General features: G+C 44.2%; 5 protein-coding genes across 5 annotated transcripts; 4 read left to right on the forward strand and 1 right to left on the reverse strand.

Annotated features, from left to right (window-relative positions):
* The first annotated feature begins 81 nt into the window (after positions 1 to 81).
* LOC119765470 (aminopeptidase Ey-like) lies at positions 82 to 3,226 on the forward strand. Its single transcript, XM_038249363.1, has 6 exons — positions 82 to 799; positions 861 to 1,586; positions 1,649 to 2,306; positions 2,370 to 2,875; positions 2,933 to 3,011; positions 3,078 to 3,226. The coding sequence occupies exons 1-6, from the start codon at positions 132 to 134 to the stop codon at positions 3,111 to 3,113; spliced, it is 2,673 nt and encodes an 890-aa protein (XP_038105291.1). The 5' UTR covers positions 82 to 131; the 3' UTR covers positions 3,114 to 3,226.
* Positions 3,227 to 3,455: 229 nt separating this feature from the next.
* On the forward strand, positions 3,456 to 6,631 carry LOC6032052 (aminopeptidase N). The gene is made up of 7 exons (XM_001842666.2): positions 3,456 to 3,974; positions 4,034 to 4,189; positions 4,250 to 4,748; positions 4,808 to 4,961; positions 5,021 to 5,102; positions 5,157 to 6,299; positions 6,361 to 6,631. The coding sequence occupies exons 1-7, from the start codon at positions 3,517 to 3,519 to the stop codon at positions 6,566 to 6,568; spliced, it is 2,700 nt and encodes an 899-aa protein (XP_001842718.2). The 5' UTR covers positions 3,456 to 3,516; the 3' UTR covers positions 6,569 to 6,631.
* A 205-nt stretch (positions 6,632 to 6,836) lies between these two features.
* LOC6032053 lies at positions 6,837 to 13,223 on the forward strand. The gene is made up of 12 exons (XM_001842667.2): positions 6,837 to 7,361; positions 7,421 to 7,576; positions 7,632 to 8,130; positions 8,187 to 8,340; positions 8,397 to 8,478; positions 8,537 to 9,661; positions 9,716 to 9,937; positions 10,196 to 10,822; positions 10,874 to 11,526; positions 11,584 to 11,665; positions 11,725 to 12,882; positions 12,938 to 13,223. The coding sequence occupies exons 1-12, from the start codon at positions 6,901 to 6,903 to the stop codon at positions 13,152 to 13,154; spliced, it is 5,436 nt and encodes a 1,811-aa protein (XP_001842719.2). The 5' UTR covers positions 6,837 to 6,900; the 3' UTR covers positions 13,155 to 13,223.
* Positions 13,224 to 13,584: 361 nt separating this feature from the next.
* LOC6032055 (aminopeptidase N) lies at positions 13,585 to 16,981 on the reverse strand. Its single transcript, XM_001842669.2, has 4 exons — positions 16,049 to 16,981; positions 15,835 to 15,990; positions 15,481 to 15,777; positions 13,585 to 15,423 (listed from the first exon to the last, which is right to left on the reverse strand). Exons 1-4 carry the CDS (start codon positions 16,477 to 16,479, stop codon positions 13,605 to 13,607), a joined length of 2,703 nt encoding a protein of 900 aa, XP_001842721.2. The 5' UTR covers positions 16,480 to 16,981; the 3' UTR covers positions 13,585 to 13,604.
* Positions 16,982 to 17,009: 28 nt separating this feature from the next.
* On the forward strand, positions 17,010 to 18,964 carry LOC6032056 (serine protease snake). Its single transcript, XM_038249366.1, has 6 exons — positions 17,010 to 17,219; positions 17,293 to 17,333; positions 17,395 to 17,504; positions 17,558 to 17,927; positions 17,980 to 18,160; positions 18,221 to 18,964. The coding sequence occupies exons 1-6, from the start codon at positions 17,153 to 17,155 to the stop codon at positions 18,238 to 18,240; spliced, it is 789 nt and encodes a 262-aa protein (XP_038105294.1). The 5' UTR covers positions 17,010 to 17,152; the 3' UTR covers positions 18,241 to 18,964.
* Positions 18,965 to 19,691: the final 727 nt, after the last annotated feature.

Consider the following 19,691-nt stretch of genomic DNA (forward strand, 5'->3'; position numbering starts at 1 on the left):
CCTCAAATTGGTACGTTTTTAGCGATAAGATAAAGCTAATCGGCAACAAATCACAGTTTTATCCAGAGCCATATAAACGTCTTGTTTGGTGGATTTCGATTTATTCCTAAACTGTGTTGAAACGGTCAAGTATGGTGCAAAGAACAATAATCATATTGGCAAGCATTGCCATATTCGCTGTCAGTGCCCAGCGTTTTAAAATCGATCGGCATAACTTGCCCAAATCAAACCTCGTGACAAGAAGTGAAGTTAGTGGAAGAAATTTCGATTCTTTGCGATTGCCAAATAGTTCAGTGCCAACGCATTACAATTTGTTCCTAGATACAAACATTCATCGTGGCGATTCTGAATACAGTGGAAATGTACAAATTTCGATAAAGATTTTGGAAAATACCAAACAAATAGTGTTGCACAGTGTGGGAAATTCAATTCCGCAAGTGGAATTATACGATTCAAATCAACTTAAAATACCGCTGGTGAACTTTGAGCTTGATGTCGAGAAGGAATTTCTTGTTGTAAACACGCTAAGCACACTCCTATCTGGAAGCAATTACCGCCTAGCGATTTCTTTTGCCGGTACACTGCGCACTGATAACACTGGATTTCACCGGTTGGCGTACCAAGCCGAAGATGGTTCCACCACAAATATTGCCGCGACTCAGTTTGAACCGAGCTCGGCAAGGAAAGCTTTTCCGTGCTTTGACGAACCAGCTATACGGGCCACGTTTGACATCCGCATAACTTGTGGATTAAACTACAAGGTCACTTCCAATATGCCAGCCGCAGGAGTAACGATTCAGTAAGTAACTTGTAGTTATCAGATTAGGACTTTTCAAGTAACCAAAATTGTTTCTATACAGGCAAAATGAGAAAAAACTCACCCAATTCAAACCAACTCCTAGAATGCCCACATATCTGGTGGCCTTCACTGTAACTGATTTCATCAGCCAGCGAATGGTTTTGAAAGAGCCAACCACACTCACCATGGAAGTCCTGGCTCGATCAGCAGTTAGAAATCAGCTTGATCTTGGTCTGCGAAAGGGTGCTGAAGCCATTCGCGCTATGGAAAAACATTTTGATCAGATTTACCACCTGCCAAAATTGGACCAAATTGCACTGATGCAGAAACCTGGAGGAGCCATGGAAAATTGGGGCCTCGTGACGTACGACGACCGATACCTGCTGGTCAACGAGGAGACAGCTTCCAACTACCAGAAAGAAGAAGTCATCATAACGATCGTTCACGAGTTTGTACACCAATTTTTCGGCAACCTCGTGACGCCGAAATGGTGGACCGATTTGTTCCTGAATGAAGGCTTTGCGACCTTTTATGAATACTACGTTGGTGCTGAGGTTGAACCTAGTATACGATTCAAAGAGCTATTCGCCGTAGAAGCTTTGCAGTTGGCTCTCAGCGTTGACAGCAAAAATACAAGCAGACCTCTTTCATTCTACACGGAAACCAATTTAGATTCACTTTTTGATGTAATCACGTACAAAAAGGGAGGCAGTGTGCTCCGGATGATGAATCACGCTTTGGGGGAACGCACTTTTCAAAAGGGCATCCGCAGATATCTGGCTTCAAAGTAATACCATAAGATTCGTTTGCAAATATCTTATTTCCTCAAAACAAGTTTCTTTATTTCAGCAAGGATAGTGCCGTAGATCCGAACGATCTTTTCGATAGTCTGGAATCAGCGGCCAAGGAGGACGCCATGCTTCCGCTTAGTACCTCAGTTGGGACGGTCATGAGCAACTGGATCTATGAAGACGGTTATCCGCTGGTCACTGTAGAGTTGGTTCCAGACAGCAACGAGGTAGTATTTCGTCAGGATCACTTTTCCGAGCGAGAGCTTTCAAGCCACCGAACCTGGTGGATTCCGATCAGCTACCGACTGAGCACTCAAACCGCGAGGGATGAAACGGAAACAAAGTTCTGGATGCCTCAAGGTGCATCCCAGGTGTCGGTTCGGATAGACGTTCCGGAGGATGCGTACTTGTTGGTGAATCCGCATCAAACCGGCTACTACAGGGTCAATTATGACAATGAACTATGGCGAAGAATTATTCAACAGTTGAATGCGGACCATGAAGCAATTCCTGCCGTTTCCAGGGCACAGCTGCTGGATGATGCCCTGAAACTTGCAAAAGCTAGACGCATTTGGCCAGAAACGGCCTTTGAAGTCTACAAGTATTTGGCCAATGAAGTTGACTACGTACCATGGTATGCAGCATTCGCATCGGATAATTTGCAGTACATCAACGATGGATTGGTTGTAGAACCTACGGCTTACAGAGCTTTCCAGGTCCTTCAGTACTTTGCTAAATTAAAAAAAAAATCAACAATCATTTTCTCTTTCAAAATTTAGTTCTTCGTCGAGAAGATAACACACAAATTGTTTGTCGAGATGGGTTTCAATGAGCTAGTGAACGAACCTCACGAGCATCAACGTCTGCGGGCAATGGTCATTGAGTGGAGCTGTCGCATGGGATCGATAATATGCCGGTTCGGGTCAAACCAGCTAATGCAAGCGAATATGGACGGAGTTCAAACTCTACCACCCTACATCAAGCACAGTGTCTATTGTGGAGGCATGATGGAAGCGACTCAAGCACAGTTCCAAGCACTTTTCCAAATATACCAACAGTCTGGTGATCCAGCTGAGCGGGCCATGTACATCTCTGCCCTTGGATGCAATGAAAATTATGAATTTTTATCTGCTTACATGACAGTTACGCTGGGAACTGGACAGGAGGTTCGACTCCTACCGAATGAGTGGCTATTGATTCTCCAATCCGTATACTCGAGAACTAACAAAGGTTTAGACGCGTTCAGGGCGTGGATGCAAACCCATATAAACGATGTTGTAAGAGTGTAAGTATGATGGGAACACAACAAACAACAGCATTTAATGAAATATAACTATTTCAGACTATCGCCGAGACAAGAGTTTAATGATATTATCGCAGATTATTCAGCCAGAAACGGATATTTTGACAATTTCAAGCCGGTAATAACTCAAGCTGACATCATACAGAAAAAAACATGTTCTAATAACGATTGTGTATCTTTACAGCTCGTAGATCTGCTGAAAGACTTTGCAGATAATTGAGACATCGTTTCGCTAGCAGATAATTGTTTTTTGACAAGGTGCAGTACATTTCAATATCAATGTAAATTCAAATCAAAACTTATATAAGGGAACAATAAATATAATATTTAGTTTTAGTATAATAGAGTATCATATTGTGAAATTTCAAATCAATTCATATGTAAACAAGTCTTCGTCCATACAAGTCATTGTCTATCTTGCAAACCTCATCGATCTACTTAACGACCTTTCAGGCAATTGAGACAGTGATTAGTGCAGAAAAGATAACTATTTCGAACCTCAAACAGCTTCTGAAGCGAGATAAGATATTTTTCAGGGGCAGTAAACCAAATCCTATAAATGGCTGTACTTATTCTCTTGACGCTCACACTTCGAACAAATCTTAACCTTGTGAGAGCGCAAAATGTGGAAAATATTTGCGCTGCTGGCGCTTTCTGTGAATATTTGTGTTTCATCACCGGTAGTACGGAACCAGCGTGAATTTTCCACGTACAGATTGCCAAACACTACCGTTCCAACGCACTACAATTTATACCTGGACACTGACGTTCACCTGGGAGTGTTTAAATATACCGGAAATGTGAAGATCAGTATAAGAGTGTTAGAAGATACCAAACAGATTGTGTTGCATAGTGTGCGTAATGAGATTCAAAGGATCCAGCTGTTCACCAATCAGTTGCCAGTTCCTGTCCAGGGATTCGAGTTTGACGAGGATAAGGAGTTTTTAATAGTCAACACGAACGTATGGCTTCACGCTGGTGAAAGCTGTGTCCTGGACATTGATTTTACCAACAGTCTGGAACGATACGACCAGGCTGGATTCTATCTATCGTCATACGTCAATGATGCTGGTGAAACGAAGTAGTTTGAAGTATTTGCTTAAACAGACAAGACGATCAAACAAATTTATATTTTGTTAGATTTCTTGGAGTGACACAATTCGAATCGTGTGATGCGAGATCATCTTTCCCGTGCTACGACGAACCGGGCCTAAAAACTACTTATGACGTAAGGATTGCATGTGGCTTGGAGTACACAGCAAAGTCTAATGCTCCAGCTTCAGGAATTCAAATTATGTAGGTTATCCAACTAATAAGCGAAAGACAATTCCGTTTGAACTTTTTTCCTTTCAACAGATCGAAAGGAAAGAAGCTGATCACATTCCAGAGATCTCCTCGGATGCAAACATACTTGGTGGCATTCCTGGTATCGGACTTCGCAAATGAACGCGAGGTTAGCAAAGAGCCACACCAAGTTGCAGTTTCGACCCTGGCTCGTCCAACTGCTAGCCATGCGTTGACGTACTCCGTTGATGCCTCGGTAAAATTTCTACGCGAAATGGAGAAATACTTTAACCAAAGCTATGCCATGACGAAGATTGATAATGTTGCAGTAGCAAATGGTGATTTCGCGGCAGGAGCCATGGAGAACTGGGGTTTGGTGACCTACCGGGAGTCCACCATTTTGTTCGATCCAGAGATTCACGGCGAAGCAACCCAACTGAGTGTGGTTGGTATCGTCGGTCACGAGTACACGCATCAGTTCTTTGGAAACTTGTTGGCGCCGAAGTGGTGGTCATACCTTTGGTTGAACGAAGGATTTGCACGCTTTTACCAGTACTATGTATCTGAGTTTGTAGGTTTATCAGTAGAAGGTCGTTGAAGTCACCAATAACTTGAACATTATTTTTCCAGAGTCATCCAGAGCTCAACATGCGCGAACGGTTTGCTAGTGTACGGACGACAGCCTTGAACACTGATGCCAGTGCAACTGTTCGCCCAATGACACACTACGTCGAAACAACGGCAGAAATCAGCACATTATTTGATAATATCGCCTATGCCAAATGTAGGTTAAATGTCAAATTCAAAGGTTCATTGATTAATAGTACAAATTTTGATCCATAGCTGCTAGCGTTCTGCGTATGTTCAACTATGCCTTGACCGAAAAGACCTTCCAGAAGGGAATACGATACTACGTTCAGCAAAAGTAAGTCACTCTGCGTTGATATCAAAAAACAATTTCTAAACCATTTCTTCACAGCAAGGACAACGGCGTTGTGGAGGAACAGGATCTTTTCAACAGCTTGCAGCAGGCGGCAGCCGAAGACGTGCGTCTTCCACTCAGCTTAACCATGAACGAAGTGTTCAGCTCGTGGTCCAATCAAGCTGGAGCTCCAGCCGTGACAGTAACCCGAGTCGGAACCACCAACGAGTACCTCTTCTCCCAGGAGCGATTCTTCAACACCCCACAGGACAATCCGTCAACCCAATCATGGTGGATTCCCATTTCGTTCACCTCGTCGAGCAACACCGAGTATGAAACACGAGTTGCCTTCTGGATGCCCCCAGGAGTGTCCGAAGTGAGCTATAGAATCGATGGCGATCAGGTGCTCATCAATCCGCAGGCTACCGGCTACTACCGAGTAAATTACGATCCAGAAATGTGGGCAAGCATCATTCGTGATTTGCACGAAAACCCAAACACTATTCACAAACTGTCGCGATCTCAACTAATTGATGATTCAATGCAATTGGCTCACGCTGGAACATTGGACTACGACACCGCCTTCAAATTGATGGATTATCTTCGAGAAGAGGTTGAGTATGTCCCATGGGAGACGGCCGCTTTCAATTTGGACTATTTGCATAGAATGCTGCGTAGTGACAAAAAGGCTTCAGAAAGTCTTGAAAAATACATTTCAAAATTATCTAAGAAGCTCCTATCCAAATTCGGATTAGAGCCTGTTAAGGGTGAATCTGCTAATGCTGAAGACGCTCGTTTGCTGGGGCTTAAGTGGGCTTGTAAATTTGATGAGCAATGCAGAGCTAAGGCAAATGAAAAAATCAAGAAAATGAGACAAAGATCATCGCTTGAAATACACTCCAAATCGGAACAGCTGCTCATGTGCCATCAACTTCGTTATATAAATCAACTAGACATTGTCACGATGGTTGATAGTTTGAGAATGACACAAGATGATCGCTCTCGGGGTTATCTGATCGATGCTTTGAGCTGTGTTGAAGATAAATCTTCAATCAATTACGTGTTGAACTCGCTGAGATTGAAGGACTTTAAAGCCAACGAGAAGTTACAAGTCATTCAGAATATTTTCCGAAACTCTGTCGATGGTTTCGATATTATTATGGAATTATTCAACACATCTACTAACGTTGTGGAAGATCTGTAAGTAATCTTTATTATGCTTTCTTAAAAAATACTACATCTTAAATTTAAAATCCATCAGAAATGTAAATCGTCGTGCCTTCCACGAAATTCTGGAGAACCTGGCCGAGTTCGCTACCGATACGGAATCTGCAGCGCAAGTGATGGCCATCGTCGAACGGGAAGCTCCAGTTATTTCAGCGAACGTACGATCCAAACTGAATGAAAATCAAAGCTGGATCGAGAGAAATTCTGCTGCTGTGATTGAAGCACTTAATAAATATCTTTAAATGTGATACCATTTTAATGTAAATTGATACGAAAATATACATCCAAATATTGATGTCTACAAATCTTGCACAAGCGATTCATGTACAACTGATAATGTCACAATGAACCTCCTTTGTCAGTGAAGAAATCTCCAAAACAATAAATTTATTATCAAATCAAAAATAACCACTGATAATTCCCCGCCCGGCCAAACAAGCACTGATTATGAGAGATAGCTTCTCAAGAATTGAATAACAGTCAAAGGTAAGATAAGTCTGTGTACGATAACCTACAAAACTGAACAACCGAGCGGGTTTTCCCTCACAATCAGTGTGATTCCGAACCAAGTGAAATGTACAAGCTTATTGCGCTACTCGCGCTCCTCGTCAACGTTTGCCTAGCGTTGCCACCGGCAGAACGCAATCGGAGGGAGTTGACTTCACTGAGGCTGCCCAACACGACCGTTCCGACGCACTATGATTTGTATCTGGACACGGATGTGCACCTTGGGGTGATGGAGTACTCCGGTAATGTGCGCATCAGTATTACGATCCTGGAGGATACGAACCAGATTGTCCTGCACAGTTTGCGCAACGTTATTCATCGATTAGAGTTGTCCAGCAACCAGCTTCCGGTTCCGGTTGAAGGTTTTGAGTTGGATGCGGAGAAGGAGTTTTTGGTCATTACAACCAGCAACGTGTTGGTGGCTGGGACGTACTACGTTTTGGATATTGACTTTAGTAACAGTTTGGATCGTGATGATAAAGCTGGGTTCTACGTTTCTTCGTACGAAACCGAGGAAGGAGAAACCAGGTACTTAAAGTAAAGTTCAAATCTACAATTTTGTACTAGTATACCGGACACTTTTGTAGATATCTCGGGGTAACCCAATTTGAGCCATGCGATGCCCGAACCGCATTCCCGTGCTACGATGAACCGAGCATTAAAACGACTTACAACATCAAGATTGCCTGCGGACTGGATTACAACGCCAAAGCCAACTCTCCAGCACTCGGAGTACAGATTCTGTGCGTAACTTCCTTCAATAAGTGAAAAATCATTAACATTCGTGTATTTTAATAGTCCTGGTGGCAAGAAAGTGACCACCTTCCAAACCACCCCCCGGATGCAGTCATACATAGTGGCCTTCCTCGTGTCGGATTTCATCACCGAGCGTCAGATCAGCAAAGAACCGCACCAGATTGCCGTCTCGACGCTGGCTCGTCCCACCGCGGCTCACCTGCTGTCGTACTCGGTCGATGCCTCGGTGAAATTCCTGCGCACGATGGAGGAATACTTTGGCCAGAGCTACGCCATGTCCAAGATGGACAACGTGGCCGTCAATGATGACCACTTTTGGGCCGGAGCCATGGAAAACTGGGGGCTGGTGACGTATCGGGAATCGGCTATTCTGTTCGATCCGGAAACGCAACCGGACAGTGACAAAGTGGGAATTGTGTCGATCATCGCTCACGAGTACGTGCACCAGTTCTTCGGAAACCTGCTGGCCCCCAAGTGGTGGTCGTTTGTTTGGCTCAACGAGGGATTTGCCAATTTGTATCAGTTTTATCTGGCCGACATCGTAGGTATTCGGATGTTTGTGTTTGAAGAGTTTTCACAAATCTTGTTCCTATACAGAGTCATCCGGAAACCAACATGCGCTCACGATTCGGAGGAGTGCGTGAGGCCGCGTTGCGAAACGATGGAGATCCCACTATCCGAGCAATGACGCACTACGTTGAGGATCGAAATGAAGTTAAGAGACTATTCGATGGGATCGCTTATTCCAAATGTAAGCTTTTTTATACAAATCAGAAAATAGTAGTTATTAAGCATTCAATATTTCAGCTGCCAGTGTCCTGCACATGTTCAACTACGTCTTTACTGAAACGACGTTCCAGAAAGGACTTAGATATTACATTCAGCAAAAGTCAGTAACGGTATAATCTCAATTTCGAACAATTACTAAGCTTTCTTTTTCAACACAGCAAAGACAACGGAGTGGTCGAAGACCAGGACCTCTTCGACAGCCTGCAGCAAGCAGTCGTAGAAGACGCTAGACTTCCGCTCAGCCTTACGATGCACGAGATGTTCAGCTCGTGGTCCAACCAGCCCGGTGCTCCTCTTGTGACAGTGACCCGCGTGGGCACTACCAACGAGTACCTCTTCACACAGGAGCGATTCTTTACTGATCCACAAGAAACCGCGCCCTCTCAGACTTGGTGGATTCCCATCACGTACTCCACGTCGAGTGGTGCTGGCATCTTCTGGATGCCCCCGGGGGTGTCCGGAGTGAGTTATGAAATCGTCGGTGAACAGATAATGTTTGATCCCGAAAGTACCGGGTATTACCGTATAAATTACGATCCCCAAACCTGGACGAACCTTATCTACGACCTGTACGAAAACACCGACTCGATTCCCAGACTATCAAGATCCAGGCTTATCGACGACTCGATGCAACTGGCGCATGCTGGAAAGCTAGACTATGGAACTGCCTTCAAAGTGATTGATTACCTCCAAGAAGAGACAGAATTCATCCCGTGGGCGACTGCCGCCTCCAATTTTGAGTACTTGCACCGAATGTTGCGACATGATGAAGAAGCGCTGCAAGATCTTGAGAACTATGTTGCACAACTAGCAGAAAAGCTGCTCTTTGAGTATGGCTATGATTCTGTCAAGGGAGAGTCCGCTGATGCTCATGATGCACGCATGATAGCTTTGCGATGGGCTTGCAACAATAATCAACAATGCCGAGAGGCAGCCTCCAAGCGGATTGAAACTATGAGAAAGAGATCTTCTTTCGTGATTAACTCCAAATCTGACCAACAAATGATGTGCAATGAATTGCGAAGGATTAACTATGGAGAATACGCAACTATGGTAGAAAACTTGAGAAGTATGCATGATCAGAGAACTCGTAGCATTATGATTGACGCGATTACCTGCGCTGAGGACAAGACTGTGATCAACGACTTACTAGTTTCACTCAATTCCAATGACTTCAAAGAAATTGAGAAACTTCAAATTATTCAAAATATGTTCAAGAATTCCAACGTGGGATTGAACACTGTCATGGAAATGCTCAGCGGTCCTGAATATTTGTCCAAAATGTGAGTTTCATAATTTGACCAATATTATAGAACTAAAATCTATTTTTTTCACAGAAATCTATCAAATCGCACCTTGCCCAAACTGTTGCAGACCTTAGCAGATTACGTGGTCGAGCCTGCGGCTGCAAACAAGCTAATCGCCCTCGTCGAACGGGAAACACCCACTCAACTGCTCGCGGTTCAGGCTAAGCTACGCGCGAATCAAAGCTGGATCCAACGGAACGCGGCCATCGTTTCGAGCATGCTGAAGAATCCCGCCCAAGTGGACCTGCCGTAGTACAGATGAAATTTGATTTATCAATAAAATCGATTGTTCTTTTTCCGTTATTCTAGGAGAGTTTTTTTTTTTCTTTATTTGCTTTTTTCACGTGCCCATAATAAGGTGATAAATTCTCAGAAACGGGTTGAACTGCGTGGGAGCGTGGCCTAGCTCAATAGATAAGGAAAAGAAACTTGAAACACTTCTTCAAAAGAGAGAAAGCAAACAAAACTATAAAATAGTGTGAAAGCTACAAACTATAGGTCAGTTTGAGATTTGCCTGGATGGCGATTAGTTCTATTAGAAATGTATTTCAAATCATTCTATATTGGACTTTTGCTTTGGGTAACAGTATGTGAGGGATTCGAGAGTTATCGATTACCCAACACTACAAAGCCGACTCATTACGATTTGTTCATTGATACAAATATCCACGAGGGAGATCTGGATTACAATGGAACTGTGAAGATTTACATCGATATTCTGCAGGACACCAAACAAATTGTGCTGCATAGTTCGCGGAGTACTCTAGTGAATGTGGAGTTGAAAAACAGTGACCTATTGAATATCCCTGTGATTAAGTATGATACCGAAATCGAAAAGGATTTCCTAATTGTCCACGTAGCGAGTGAGTTGAAAAATGGCAGCAGTGTTGTGTTGGAAATCGACTTTGTCAACAGTATCAACCGAACGGATCAGAAGGGATTCTACCGTACGTCGTACACCACCGACGAAAATGTCGTCAAATATGCCGGCCTGACCCAGTTCCAGGCTTGCGACGCGAGGTCAGCGTTTCCTTGTTACGACGAACCTGGCATCAAAACCACATTCGATGTTCGAATTACGTGTGGGAATGACTATCACGCTAGGGCGAACGCCGGCATCGCTAGTGTTACTATGCTGTGAGTTGAATATTTCTCGGTAAAACATTGAATAACGTTGTCCTTTTCCAGATCCGACAAGAAAAAGTTGGTAAAGTTCAAGCGAAGCCCCAAGATGCAAACCTATCTTCTAGCTTTTCTGGTGTCGGACTATGCAGTCAAGCGAGATTACGCAAATTCTACCAAGAGAATAACCGTACAATCGCTGGCCCGTCCATCGCAAGCAGATCAGCTGAACTACTCGGTAGACGCCGCGGTAAAGTTGATCGATGAACTGCAGTCCTACTTTGACCACCCGTACGAGCTCGATAAAATCGACAACGTCGCGATTCGTAACACTGACTATTCGGAAGGGGCCATGGAGAACTGGGGTCTGGTCACATACCTGGAATCGTACCTACTGGTCGGCGCAGCGTCTTCGGAAAGTGCCAAAAGGGACGTGGTCATTGTGATTGCTCATGAGTTCGCACATCAGTTCTTTGGAAACTTGCTTGCACCCAAGTGGTGGTCATACCTGTGGCTTAACGAGGGATTTGCCACCTTGTACGAATACTACCTGGCCGATCGTACCCATCCACATTTACTGATTAAGGATCGATTCACGGTGGTGGCTTTGCAGGAAGCGTTGCAAAAAGATTCCAGCATTACGGTGAGACCGATGACGCATTACGTGGAGACTGTGCCCGAGATTGGCCGGCTTTTCGATAGTATTGCATATGCAAAGTGTGAGTTTTGAATTGATTTTCAAAATGTATAAGTATTAACATAAACTTACTTTACAGCGGGTAGCGTCCTGCGTATGATGTTATACGTGCTTGGAGAGCAAACCTTTGTCAAGGGATTGAGACATTATATCAAGAAAAAGTATGCATTCCAAACCCCTTAAATAGATCTTGATTTAAACACCTTTGCTAAATTTTCAGTCAAAACTCCGTCGTAGAACCGTCCGATTTGTACAATAGCCTACAGAACGCAACCACGGAGCATCAATCACTACCAACTTCATTGACCATCGCTACAGTCATGGAAAGCTGGACCAATCAGCCGGGAGCTCCAGTGGTGACGGTAGAACGGGTAGCAGATTCCAACGAGTTCAAATTTACCCAGAAGCGTTTCTACCACACTCCGAGCCCTCCCGAGAACAACCAAACCTGGTGGATCCCAATCTTTGTGTACACCAACAGCAGTGAAGGCGCATACGGCGATAAACCGTTGTTTTGGATTCCGCAAGGAACTTCTGCAATGACACGGAAGATTCCCATTGAGGAAAACGATGTCTTCATCCTGAATCCCGGTCAGTTGGGGTATTACCGCGTCAATTATGATAAAGCAACATGGAATAGTTTGGTTGAAACTCTTGAATCTTCGCCTGAAACCCTTGATTCCGCCACCCGAGGTCAGCTGATTGATGACTCGATGAATCTCGCCAACGCCGGTATGCTGGACCACGAGATGAGTTTCAAAATCTTGGATCACCTACGAAACAGCACTGACTTCCTTCCGTGGAAATCTGCCTATCGCAGCATACTCGAACTGGATAAAATGCTCGCCACGGATAACGACGCCCTAAACCTGCTGCATCAATACATCATTCAACTATCGACGAAGCTGTTCGAGTCTTACGGAATGAAGGAACGCGTCGGGGAGAACACGAACGATCACGATGCTCGCCTTATCGCGGTGGACTTGAGCTGCCGAGTTGGTCAGCAAAAGTGTACGGAATATGCCGCTGCTAAGAAGACGAACATCCTGGATCAACGAACGCACAGGCTGGTAATCCGATCGGAAACGGAGCAGCGCTGGTACTGTAATGCGCTGAGGACTGCCCGTGAACTGGAAGTCGAGTTGTTCCAGGAAGCGCTGGAGATGGAAGAAGATTCGCAGGCGCGATCCTACCTGATCAATTCGTTGGCTTGTGTACGAGATCGAGTGCTTTTGGAGCAAGTTATGGAGTACGTTGCCGAGCAGGTTGGAACTAATGAGCTGTACAGATTCATGGGAGCCGCCGCAGAGGACAGTGCTGCCGGAATGAATGCCGTAATTGGATTTTTGACTGAAAGAAGGAATCAAATGGATGATTTGTAAGTATTCTTTATCGGAAATATGTGAATTGATTACTAATTTATAAATTTCAAGCTTCTCCAACACGAGGGCCGTCGAGCGGCTAATTTGCAAGCTGGCGGAGAAAATTGTGGACCGAACTAGTGCCGACAGGTTGCTGATGCTGGCGAAAGTTCTGCGCATCGCTCCCGACCTGGAGGCAAACCTCAGCGGTAAACTGGACGAGCAAATTCACTGGAAGGAGCGAAACGTCCCGTTGGTGCGGGCAGCGCTGGAACGGTACCAACCGTGACGGCTGGCTCAATTTTGTGGAAATAATAAAGCTAATGAAAATAGTCGCGGTTAATGTGGTGAAAGTATCGATCGGTGGTTTTAATTGGCGGGAAATGGGGTAAAAAAAGTTGCAATTAATTTATTATGCTAATGACACTTTTCCGAATGGGGTAATTCTACACTATGCGGACAGTGACGAGACACCATAAATAGACGTTATATCGCATATTTAGAAGAAAAAAACATTAAGGATATCTAGAAAGTAACAAACTACCCTCAATTTGCCCACCCGTTGCAACCGGGAATGCTTTTAAAGCGCAAATTAATTAATTCTTCTCATTATACGGAAAGTTTTATGGTTTTTATCGCCTCTGTCTCACGACCAACAAGTGCATCCCAAGTGGTTTTTCGGATCAATGAACACAAGCAACACGTGCAGGCACTTGAACTAACTGATTATGGCGGGGGTTTAATGCAAGTAACGTAAAACGGTAGTAAATGCTACTAGCAGAAGCAGAATCTTGGAGATAACAGGAGCGGCGTTCGCAGCGCCAGAAAGCCACTTGTCAATGCTTGGCAAATTGTCTTCAGTCCAACGAATGTTTTTGCTTGCAACGTCGTAAATTCCTTGCACTATCGGTTGAAGCGTGGGATCCGTGGTTTTCTCCATGAAAACTTTAAAAGCTTGTAGTTGAGTTGGTGTGCTGATCGCATACTTTAAGTTACTGACAATTTCCGTCGTCGATCCGTATCTCCTTTTAATTGTATTAAAATCAGTGTTAAGCCGATTCAGAGCCATGTTGGTTCCGTTGACTCCACTGTTCGCAATGTAATTGAACATTTTGATCCGATCACCCTGCTCCAAAGTGTCAGTAGTAGACATCGAAAGAAGCAAATAACTCTCCAATCTTTCCTCGCTCACCGAACATCCAAATCCGTACAAAATATCCTCAAACTCCTCCGCATTGATTCGCTTCTCTTCAAAGTTCCTCACAATGTACACCATCCTTCGCACCGTCGTGGTCCAAACGTTGTAATTCTCAGTCCCCTTCATCGCACCACAAATCACGGCCGCTCGCAGGTCCGGATCAATAAGCTCGAATCCTTCGAACATTCCTATCGCGTCCTGCAAACATCTCGGAACACCCAGCTCGCAAGCAATCTTCCGCACCTCTGTTTGGTACAACTTGGACACGTGGTCCCCGGCCGTGTTGAGCAGCATACGATCGTACACTTGTCCGAGAAGTTTGACAAGGTGGTTGTGGTAGTTCACGTAGAGATCATTTCCACGCAGAGTTCGATGCAAGTACCGGACCACTTTGAAGCCTGCTTTTAGTGGGACAAAATCGTTTTCTTTGGGAAGGTAATTCAAGAGATCCAACAAGACATCGATCTTCAGAGCGTCGTCTTTAACTAAAGCTAACGCGTCGTCCAATAGTTGTGCCCGGCTAAGCAGAGGAATCTGCCGGTGATCTGCATGCATTGTAGCAGTCAGAAGATCCCAATTCTTTCTGTCATAGTTAACTCTGTAGTATCCATACTGGTGGGGATTGGCGAGAATCCATTCGTCAGATTTTACATTTTTAAAAGCAATTGTTTTGCTAGCCTCTTTATTTGTCATCCAATCGCGGCCAGATTTGCTACTCTTCGATATCCAGTTCAGAGGAATGTAGAATGTTTTTCCTGGTTCGGCTGTAACACTTGCAAAGTCTGCATTATCCCTGGTAATTGTTACAATCGGATACGACGGATTGTGAGTCCAACTTTTAACAATGTCCTCAATCGGTGGCAACTCGACGTTGTGCCGATCAACCGTTCTCTGCAGGACGCGAATCATGTCGTCTTCCGTGGAAGAATTGTAACTTCGATCATTCAAATAGTCGACCAAAAATTGATCAAACGCCGTCGCACCCACCAACGAATGGAACATTCGAATAACTGAAGCTGCCTTAGGATACACAACAAAGTCATAAATGCCAGCAATTTCCGCCGGACTGTTGATCTCCTTAGTCATCGCACGTGTGTCCGGCAGAACGTCTCTCTCCATGACGGGATGCATCTCGTTGACCAAAAACTGATCCATCAGATTCCACTCCGGGTACATCTGGCTTAGAATGTAACTTTCGAGAAATGTTGTAAATCCTTCGTTCAACCAAACGTACGACCACCACGCACAGGTAACCTCATTGCCAAACCATTGATGAATCAGCTCGTGAAACACAATCTTGGTGACGGACTGTAGCTTTTCAGTTCGATCCAGACCCTTCCGATACACGATCCGAGATGTTCTAGAGGGAAATTAAATTAGAATCTTTCAACTACCGTGCGTCTCCATGAAAACTCACTTGTACGTAATGAGGCCCCAGTTTTCCATCGCTCCCATCAGAAAATCATCCACCGCCACAATGTCCAGCTTCGCGAGCTGATAGGGTCGCTGAAAAGCGCGACTCAGGTGCCCAATGGCGTCCCGCGTAAATCCCAGCGCGTACTCGGTCGAGTTGATAACGCTGGGCTGCGCGTACGCACTGATCTTGTCGCCCCCTTCCAGGCGGCTAAAGTCCGACACGACAAAGGCAAACAGATACGTCGACATCGGGGGAGATTCGGCGAAGACTGTCAGAGACAGGTTGTCCTGGGTGGAACTGAGGGTATTGAAACGATTAGGGAAGTAAGAATCATGGGCGGATAATTCCACTTACGGGTCGATTTTCCTCTCAATGTGCATGTTTGAAAGTGCGTGAAATTGTGGTTTGTGGTAAATTTGAAGCCTAAACGTGGCCTTCAGGTGGGGCTCGTCGTAGCAAGGAAAAATTTTGCGCGCATAGGCCGCCGCGTTGAACGTCGTTGCAACAAATCTAAAAATAAAAGCCCATTAACCTCACATCAACCGCGTTCAATTAGTGTGCAACCAACCTTTCCTCCGAACCGCTGTAGTACGAGCTGCGATACAGTCCTTTGAGATCGTCGGCGATGGCACCGGCAAATTGAATTGCCATATGATAATTGCTCCCTGCACTCAGATAAGAGTTGAAGTTGAACGTTACCTCCTCTGAGTCGTACTGATTCACGGAATCTACTAGTTCTTGATTATTTCCCGCCGAATCAGTCAGAGCTACATTGGAAATGTTCAGATCCTTCACGTTCAGGGTTACACTATTGGTTGCCTCAAGAACATCGATCGCGATCTTAACACTGCCGAAGAATCGATATCGATCTAAATCTACCGTAAGCGTTACATCGTAACTGCTTGGTATGGTAGTATTTGGTAATCCAAAGGATTCAGTAGAACAAATCAACACTACAATTGTGTACACCAACAACAGCAGGTAGCTTGTTTGCCCCATTTTCACATCTAATTAATTCGACAGACAAAACACTTCTAACACACGGCGGTTGACTCGGTACTTCAACTCAATTAACCTCGCACTGATAAGATGACACTCTATCACTCTTCCGTGGAATAGATAAGCGCCGGTACGGAGGTGTGTATCGTGAACCTCCACGCGGTAACCAGAAAAGCCGGCCGGTCTACCGGTTTGCCGATGCTCAACTGCTCCGGAATGGTTCAAGTCGCCACAAAACGGTTGGAATGCGCGAATGACTGAAGCAAAACGGCCACTTGAAAAACACGAGTACACGACAGAACAACCGTTCTCGGGAGATTCTTTGAACGCGCTCAAAATGGCACCCTGCAGTGACAATCCCACGCCCTCCAACGGTACCCGTCAGATCGAATCCGTTACGCCCTGCTATCAATGAGTCCCATTGTGTGTCCTATTGATACCCGCGGGCCCGTGGTCAAAGCAAGATGATCAACGAGTCACGAGAGTGTTGAGAGAGAGAGAGACAGCGAACAAGAACAAACCACCAAACAAAACAAAAAGGCGACACAAAACGAGTTTTGGCGTCGCGTATAACATCGCATCTTCCCCCGACCCTCGCGAGCTCGCTCAGTCCGAGGAGAACATCGGCACGAGCCAGGCTCAGCCCGGGGCGCATCGATCAATAAATAACACGATGACGACGAGGATCTGGACGCTGTTGGCCGCGGCAGCTGTAGCTGTGGTGACGATCGTTGACGAGGGTATTTATTACGAGAGAATGTGTTACAAGTTCAAAGTTAATTGACCATCGCAACGCACTTACATTGACCACAGGAATCTGCAAGACGCTCAGCCCGGCCGAAGGATCGCACGTGGTAATGTACATTTTATTACGATGATTAATGGCCCGCGTATGACCGTTAACTGTTGACTTAGGTACAAATTGGTCAGAAGCTAGCAAACGGAAAGATCGAACCGGTTTGCGGTGGTTCCTACATCGGCAAAAATGTTGTGGTTCTAGGAGCTCACTGCTTCAATCGAAATGGGTAATTATCAAATCACTAGAATATTCCCAGCTTACCTATCAATCACGTTTCAGCAATGCTCCAGACACGGTTCGCTTCCGAAATGCTTACGGTGGAAGCACCGATCTTCGCATCTCCAACTTTACCCTGCACTATCGCTACAAGACCCAATTTGACTACCACAACATGGCGGTCGCGTTCCTCGATCGTGACCCAAGGACCGCGATCAACACCGTCAAACCAGCCTGCGTACTCAAGCCACACATCAAGGGCAACAAATCGGTGCAACTGATCGGACTTATCGGCAACCAGCTGGACAGGGTGGATTTGCAGACAGTTTCGTCCGAAAAGTGTCACGAGTACTACAACCCAAACCGGAAGTTGCGATTCGGAGTTCTTCTGTGCTGTTTCTGCGCAAGAAATGCCAACCTTAAAAATTGCACGGTAAGATCAAAATCTAATAAAAACTCAAGATCGCTAACGAAATATTATTTAGGATCAACACAGCGCACCGCTGCAGGCGATCGTCGTGCGCTCGGGCAAGCAGGTTCCGTTCCTGATCGGGCACAAGTCGATTGGGCGATCGTGCGGAACGAACACTCCGGCCGTGTACACCCGGTACGGTTCGTACTACGAGTGGCTTGAAACTGTAACCGGGATCAGTTTGGATGAGAAAGGTTGGATGTTATGAGCTGATGTGGTGAATATTTATTAATTATTATTATTATTATCTGCAGATTGCATCAACCGATACTGATTTCACTCAAGGATTCTCACGGGTAAAATGTGAACGTTTATTCAGGTATAAATGATCTTAATAAGAGTTTTGGAATTGTGGGTTAATAAATTGAAGAAATAATTAAAAACTTATTTGTTAGAAGTCCTATATGTTTGTATTGACTCGATTATACAAATTCCTCGCAAAAATAGCACTTCCGATAATCACATGACGTAAGTAAAACGTTTCCTTTTTTAAGTCGTTGAGCTGAAATAGACTGTTAGCATTTTTACCTTAAATTAAAGTATATTTAAAGTGTTTTTGACTATTTCAAAGTAATAAATAGCTCAAATAACATTTAGTTAGCTCTTGTTGATTGCTCTGAAAATGTTGTTTTGCAAAAGTGGTGATTGGTCTAAAGGCTTCGTGTACCGAAAAAAGGTTTATTTCCACTATAACTGCAAAAGTGCACTGAAGTGATATTGGAATGTATAATCAAAGGTGGCGGTGGACTATTTAGAATCTATAGGTGAACAGAAATTTCCTATATATGATTATGTATCAAAATTTTCGCAATTGAAAGGTGCATCTTTTGCTACCCAAACATCACTGAAAAAAGTTGATTTTTCTCGTTTTTGCGCGTGGCGCGTAGAAAAACTCAGCTTTTTTTTTCAAAAATCATATCTGGAACTTACGTGTCGACAATACGAATTGTATGATATGTATTATGTGAAATTTTGCGAGGAATCCGATAAAAATATTTCCAGACAGGGTCAAAACGCCATTTGAAGTTTTCATTAGACTTTTTTAAATGTTTGCCTGGTTATTTCGGATCTCAAATTATTTTTCCTTGAAAGGCAAACTAATCACCTTTCATTTGCGTCCATCTAAGACAGCTAAAATCGGTTGAAATGGCACAGAATGCAACAAAAAAACGAAAAAAACGGGGTTGGGACCACTCTAGCACGATGTAGGTCACCCTAACGGCAAAACAAAACAAAAATCCGGGTCTAATTATTTTGGCCAAGGAACCTCCCGAAAAAAATTGAGCCCGGTCGGAGAACTTTTTTTTCGGTTTAAGCTCTTTTCAAATGGAATTGCTGTATATCTCTATCTTTTTTCTCTTTTTTCTCTTTCTCTCTTTCTCTCTATATCTCTTTATCATTTTCACTCTTTCTCTCGTTCTCTCGTTCTCTCTTTCTCTCTTTCTCTCTTGCTCTCTTTTTTCTCTATCTCTAGATCATTTTGCTGGCAAGATTTTTTATTTATTCGAATTGACATTCTTGGCTTTGCAGCCAATTTTTTACAGAATTGCTAGCTTCATCACTTAAGAGTACTAAAGTAATGTTTACGATTTTTTAAGGGACGGATGTAAATTTGGTGGAAAACATATTTCTTGAACCTTTTCATAAATCGTTGAACAGTGTATGTATCGTGAAATTTGAAAAGGAGCGTTAATTATGATATCAATATACCTATTTTAGTTCATC

The sequence above is a fragment of the Culex quinquefasciatus genome, chromosome 1 (assembly GCF_015732765.1).
Source record: "Culex quinquefasciatus strain JHB chromosome 1, VPISU_Cqui_1.0_pri_paternal, whole genome shotgun sequence".
NCBI classification, from domain to species: Eukaryota; Metazoa; Arthropoda; class Insecta; order Diptera; family Culicidae; genus Culex; species Culex quinquefasciatus.